The 6,081-nt window shown below is 44.8% G+C and overlaps 1 protein-coding gene across 7 annotated transcripts in view; it reads right to left on the bottom strand.

Moving 5' to 3' along the window:
- PLS3 (plastin 3) overlaps positions 1-6,081 on the bottom strand; it is a 50,336-nt gene that overhangs the window by 1,616 nt on the left and 42,639 nt on the right. For 6 of the 7 annotated variants that reach the window (XM_048318558.1, XM_048318562.1, XM_048318561.1 and 3 more), the window contains 9 exons: positions 5,577-5,719; positions 4,327-4,353; positions 4,119-4,214; positions 3,412-3,607; positions 2,688-2,766; positions 2,415-2,529; positions 2,168-2,301; positions 1,198-1,321; positions 481-605 (listed from right to left, as the gene is read on the bottom strand). In XM_048318558.1, coding sequence (XP_048174515.1) covers positions 481-605; positions 1,198-1,321; positions 2,168-2,301; positions 2,415-2,529; positions 2,688-2,766; positions 3,412-3,607; positions 4,119-4,214; positions 4,327-4,353; positions 5,577-5,719 — 1,039 coding nt within the window. The remainder of the gene's footprint in view (positions 1-480; positions 606-1,197; positions 1,322-2,167; positions 2,302-2,414; positions 2,530-2,687; positions 2,767-3,411; positions 3,608-4,118; positions 4,215-4,326; positions 4,354-5,576; positions 5,720-6,081) is intronic. The other variant, XM_048318563.1, reaches the window with a different exon arrangement.

Below are 6,081 nucleotides of genomic sequence, written 5' to 3'. Positions count from 1 at the left end.
ATGAATAACAAAGTGAGGCTATTATCTGCCAGAAATTTTGCTGTCATTCTGCCACTGCTAACAGTCACAGAACACACATTTCAAAGGCATGTTTTAATAGGCATACTTTAAACTTGACAATCTATGATGATTCAACAACACAAGACACACAAGGGTTCAATTTCAAAATTGTAAGCCACCAGCTAAACACTTCAAACTCCTGAACAAACAGGTGAGAAATGGAGTATCACTGGTAAGAACTGCCAGAGCTGTTCTGCTTTTCTCTCAGCAAGCTACAGTTCAGCCTACTGCTCCCTCCAGCGTCACAGGCAAGGACAGCAACTGGATTTCAGTAAGTGCTGCCTGTATAAAAAGTACTGTGCCTTATAAGAGACTGAAAACCACAGCAACAAACAGTGGTCAAAACACCTGCAGCTTGAGGCCAGCACATTGAATGTGCACCCTTTCAATCCAAAACAGCTTTTGAGAGAGCAAACTTACTTAGCGTTATTTTGCTTGTCATCTTCTGACAGGTGACCAGTCTTTACAAGGTCATAGTTGATACATCCAGGCTGTATGGCATCGATTAAATCCACAACTGCCAAGCTCGTGCTGATAGTCTTGTCCTAGAGAATACAGGGACAGAGAAGTAAAGATGAGAGTGTCCAATCCTTAAAGCATAATTCTCACCTCAATTCAGCTGCTCTGCAACATGCAACCGAAGAAATTTTAAGTAAGCCTTTTCAAAGCAGCAGTGTTAGTGACTATTCCCAGGTGGACCAGAGGGAAAACCAAACTGCTGCCTCACCTTTGGTGATAATACAATACTATTACTCCAATTTACTGCCAGTGCCCTGAAAATACAAAGAAGTAATCATTGTGCAGGCAGCAGGTCTGACCTGCTGAGCACAGCCCGAGGCACAGTGCTCACCTCCAAACGCACACCAGCTCCAGCCCCTTTGCTTGCCAGCATCTCAACTCCCACCTCTGCCCCAGATCCTGACCACCCTCCCCTCCTCTGCCACTACTCCCTGCTATGGGCAGTCCTAAACAGTCTCCTATCTTTAGCATGAAGCCACTCTGTTCCCAGCACATCCCAGCACAGACTGAATCCTGTCCTGTTTAAACTCCTTTCTAAGATGTCCCTGCTGTTCCTCCAGCCAAGGAAAGAATTTTTGGGCACTCATCTCCTTTTGTATGCAAGAAGGGAACCTGCACCTTGAAGTTTTGGATGGAGGTGGACTTGCCAGCTTCTTTCAGGGTCTGGTTTACCCAGCTGACTATAATGTCATCGTTGGCTTTCTGACCATCACCCAGGTCCTCGAGGACATTCAGCGTGTACCTGAGAACCAGGAGAGAGAACAAGACTAGGCACAGAGCCAGAGAAAAGCCATGCAGCCAGGATGCAACATGAACCACGGCAGCTTGGAAAGTCTTTACATAGTCTCAGCTCTGGGTTTGGGAGTATTTTTAAACTCCTTTAGCAAAAAGAAAGAACCATCTGAAGTGTGATTTCTGTTAAAGCATTTAGTCTTTCTAGCGTTTCATGCCCTTTAATAGGAGCTCACAAAATTGCTTGGGCTCAGGACACTTGTTAAACTGTTTGACCATTGAGCATTTGCTCCATAGGGGTAACACATTACCTAAAAGGTGTGTATTTACTCAGGAGTTGGCATTCAGACCTCTAACGCCAAATTAGGAGCTACCCAAGCACCTTTTTTCCAGACATATAAGTGCATAATCTTGCAATTCTTCAGAACTAGATAAGAAACAGGAAGATCAACTTTCTCTGTTACTAAGTTTCTTCTTTCCCCCATTCCAATGCAAAAGAGGGCCACAGAGCAGCCCCAGAATGTTTCCCTCTCAATTTCCAATTAAAAATTAGAACATAAAAGTTCTGTAATATTCCTGCTCAGAGTTTCTGCATGTGGACCAGACTTGAGCAGGTGAGAGAGAGGTGATCCTTGTCACAGGATGATCAGAGGTCCACCAACGGGCTGTCCAGAGGTGTCTGCTCCAGCCTCTCATGTGCAGCTCTATCACAGTTTTTCCCAGGTGTGTCTCAGACACCCCCTGAAGGGCAGAGGGTTTACAATCTTTCTGGGTGACCTGTTCCAGGTGCAGCAACACTCTCATGGAAAAAACTTCCCCAGTTCTGTACTCCATTCATATTCGAGAGGCGCCCTACCTTCTCATCAACTGCCAGACCAAGGCCAGTGTCAGTGTTGGGTTTCCATCATTCAGATCTTGCCCTCCAATGCCAACCAGGGAGAATTTAGCTGGATGCTTTCCCAAGTCTACAGCGTAGTTACAGTTTTCTAGCTACACAGGACAAGAGTTCAAACAGAAAAATCACTCACACTCACTTGACTGAAAGCCTCGAATAGGAATTTTTAGTGTCCATGACTTCTTTTAAAGTCTTTTGACATTTTTACCTTTTTCATATTTGCTCCAAGTTTAGGGTACGGAGGCTTGTTAACCTTATTCCAGTCAACAGGAACTTTGATCTTTTCATACAGTTGTAGTATTACCAGTGCATCTTGGAGATCACTAAAGTGGAAAACATGGATTAAGTCTAATGTTTCAAGATTTGAGTGCACTCTGACTTTGTCACATCATGAATAATTACTATTCCTTACAGATTGTTGCAATTTCAACAACCCTAAAAAGAAAAAAAAAGCTGGGTCTCCCAAGAGCCTAAAGTTTACCCGTAGAGGTGATTTACGTGAGGGTTCACACCAAGAGAATTCATCCAATTGCGGAAGGTCCGTTCCTCACGTGTCTCTCCTACATGACAGAAAACAGGTTCATTGCAAATTCTGCAAGTTCAAAGCTGAGCAGGGATTTCCACTTTGCAAGGCAGGAAGCTTTGAGCAGCAGAGCTCACCACGAGGTTTTAAGCAGAGAAAGAGTAATTTTTTCTACTATAATTTTTTTCAAAGGAAGAGGGTGACCCTGCTATCTAGTCTTAGCTATCATTTTGATTTCCTCAGGCCTCAGAAGAGGATGCCTTTTGCACTTTCTTCAAGAAAAAGGAGCAGAAAGGTCTTTCACATGGGTGTTAGCTAACTGCTGTCACAGCCCCAGTCCTAGCTGGGCCAACAATTAGCGCTCCCCATGAACATCTCACCATTACCGAGGTTTCCTTGCCCATCACAGGAAATGGCAAAACCAAATCCTCTGGCATTGCGACTGGCAGCTGTCAGTGTGCCTAGAGGTTCAGGCTCCACAACAGCGTCAGAGCAGCTGAACAGGCTGCCAAGTGCCCTCCTCATCTGCCCCAAATGAGTAAACAACCACTGCAGCACTGAAGCCTCAAATCATAGGTGTTACTTCAATGGAGATACCTCTGTAGGGCACAGCCTCCTATGACACAACTGTTTACTTTAGATAGTCCCCTCCTGCTAATTTTGTGACTGATACGGCCATCACCTTCCAAAAGGGTCCAGTCGATGTCCTGGTTTTCAGGCTTGGTAAGCGCTGGGTACTTGTTGAACAGGTTGGCAACGAAGGCCAGGTTCAGTTTGGGGTTGCCACTAACCACATCAGCCGGTGTGACAAACTGCCGGCAGCCAAGCCGATCTGCCTGCTGCAGCATATACTCTGCCCTCCGCAAGTCATCCTTTTCCTGCCAGGGATGTAACAGACAAGAGCTGTCATGGGAGAGACTGGGCTACAAAGCAGATGGGAAGCTCCTAACCACTACCTGGAGCAATGTCCCAAGTCCACGTCTGGCATCAGTTGCTAACTGAGCAAAGGGATGAGGCACACACACCAACTCCTGCTGCTGTGCCACTGTCATGGCTTGTCTTGCTATTTTTCTTAGCATGGTGCTTTCCAAGCTCACATGCTGTCAAATTTTCATGCTTTTGGAACTTGGTGGTTCAAAAGAAGTCAGTATGCCTCTGAATGGAGCAAGCCTACAAAGAATTGCTCAATCACCTCTGTTAATTGGAGGGTAGTGACCAGGCTGGCAGCAAGCACTCACTGAGCACACACCTGAGGTGTGCACAGGGCCACTGACATTGTACACGCTCTAGAAATTAAGATACCAGGTTACCCAGATGTCATGGGGCAGTGATAGGGTACAGGTAGTTCATGATTCTACAGGATGAGGACATGACAGCCTGAATACTTACATTGAAACCCGACATGTTAATATCAATCTGAGGCTCTCCTTCTTTCTGCCCTTTGGGTGCAATTTGATTGAGGAGGTGAAAATAGGCTCTGGAATCCTGAAATGAATGAAAAAGGAAATTCAGCTCTCCTGCACAGCAGTGAATACATCACAGCAGTTCATTTAAAGGTCATTTTTAACAAGTCACCATGCATAATTGGCTTATGTACCTTTACTGAATTGCCAAAATCTGTAAGCTTAAAAGAGAGGTAGAAATCCAGGCAGCAGGAAAGGAAACAAAGGGAATAGGTTAGAAATATTTAGGATGACAATTATGTGGTTTGACTGTTTGAAAGCTGCCTCTGCTGCATGCTCTGGTGTCAAAACCACCTCTGCAGTGGCTGGAGGAGGCAATGACCCCATGCTGCTCACACTCATGGCCCCCAGATGCCCCAAGGCAGCCCTAACCTCTAAACAAGGCAGCCATTCCTACTGCTACAGCAATAATGAAAATGGCTCAGTGAAGACAAATTCCAAGCAAAAAGCTGATTATAAGATGTCTGAATGTTTTCTTCTGTGCCTGTGCATTAGCTAGAACAGCTTAGAGGAGAGAGGTCAGGGATGGTCAAACCAGGAGGAGCCAATAGCTGTAGTGATTATTTATCAACTACATGTCCTTTTAGTCCTCAGCATTAAGGAGGACCTCAGCGTATCATGGCAGCCTAGGGTATGCACCAGAGAAGCCAACAGCTACCAGCAAAACTGTAATTTTGAAGTTGGAAATAAGAGTGACTATGCACACATGCACACACACAGGTCAGATCTATGTTCCCCATACACCTCAATTATCAATTTTTTTTCTATCTCAATCTTTCTCCTCCTTGAAACTGCTGGCCATGTGAACAAGCTCCAGAAAACTGCTGAGACCAGTGTCTGGATGCCCCACACTGACCTGGAGTCACCATAGTCCATTTCTCACCAGTGCCCCCCTCACATCTGAAAAGCAGCTTTAAGAGTCCCCACTCCCATTCCTACTAAACCCAAGTGAAGAATAAGAGGTCTTGCTTCCCTTCCTCTCTCCAGCCCATGACATTTTAGATGAAATGCCATCACCTGCCAAGAGTATGTGGAAGTCTCACTCTACAGTGAAGCATTTTCCCCCATTATCTTCATCAAAATATGGATTAAGAACATTCGAAAACATGTAAGTAATACCAGTTTTGTAGTTGATTAAAACACACCTCAGCAGCACTGGAAGAGAAACACTCAGTTCAACACTGGGCTCATCCTCATGGCAAGAGAGAACAGCACTGCAGGACCTCAAATATAACATGCAAACCCCCCTGGTAAGACCATTCAGTTTATTAGGGTCAGGAAAGGTCCTGTTTGAGGATGAAAGGCCTCATTTACACATGCAAACACATCCCTGTCTGGCTCCCAGTCTTTTCCCAGGCATTGCAAATCAGGAGAGCTTTGGTACCTTGATATCTGAGCTGAAGTTACTGATTTTGTGCCAGCCTGCATTTTCCAGGTGGAAGTTGGCCCATCTTAGGAGCAGCTCTTCTGGGGACAGTTTCATAAGGTCCTCCAGATTTTCACCATCACGAAGTAAGGCAGCCAGTGCTACAAGAAAAATGCTTGTGAGGGAAGAGTCAAACCTGCATGTCAGAGCTGCAGCAAGATTTCAGGGGGGTACAATACTAATTACTGATTATGTCAAAATATTCTGGGTAAAGCAGAGTTTTTCCTGAGTTGGCTCTTACACAGAGAGGAGTAGAAATGATCTAGAAAAATATGTGTAAAAAAGTATTTTCCATTTTCTTGTATAACAAAATTCTCTGGACTTTATGTGCAGTCTTTTAGCTAATGACAGGAAGCTAAATGCAAATGCACTTCTATCTCAATGAAAAATGCTTCCAAGCAGTTTCATAAGCACCATTAAAAAAACCCAGAGGAGCCAAGATAAGCACCCTTTCTACTGGCCA

The sequence above is a fragment of the Corvus hawaiiensis genome, chromosome 14 (genome assembly GCF_020740725.1).
Source record: "Corvus hawaiiensis isolate bCorHaw1 chromosome 14, bCorHaw1.pri.cur, whole genome shotgun sequence".
Taxonomy (NCBI): Eukaryota; Metazoa; Chordata; class Aves; order Passeriformes; family Corvidae; genus Corvus; species Corvus hawaiiensis.
The sequence above is the reverse complement of the archived record's forward strand: the minus strand, read 5'-3'. Positions and strand labels throughout refer to the sequence as shown.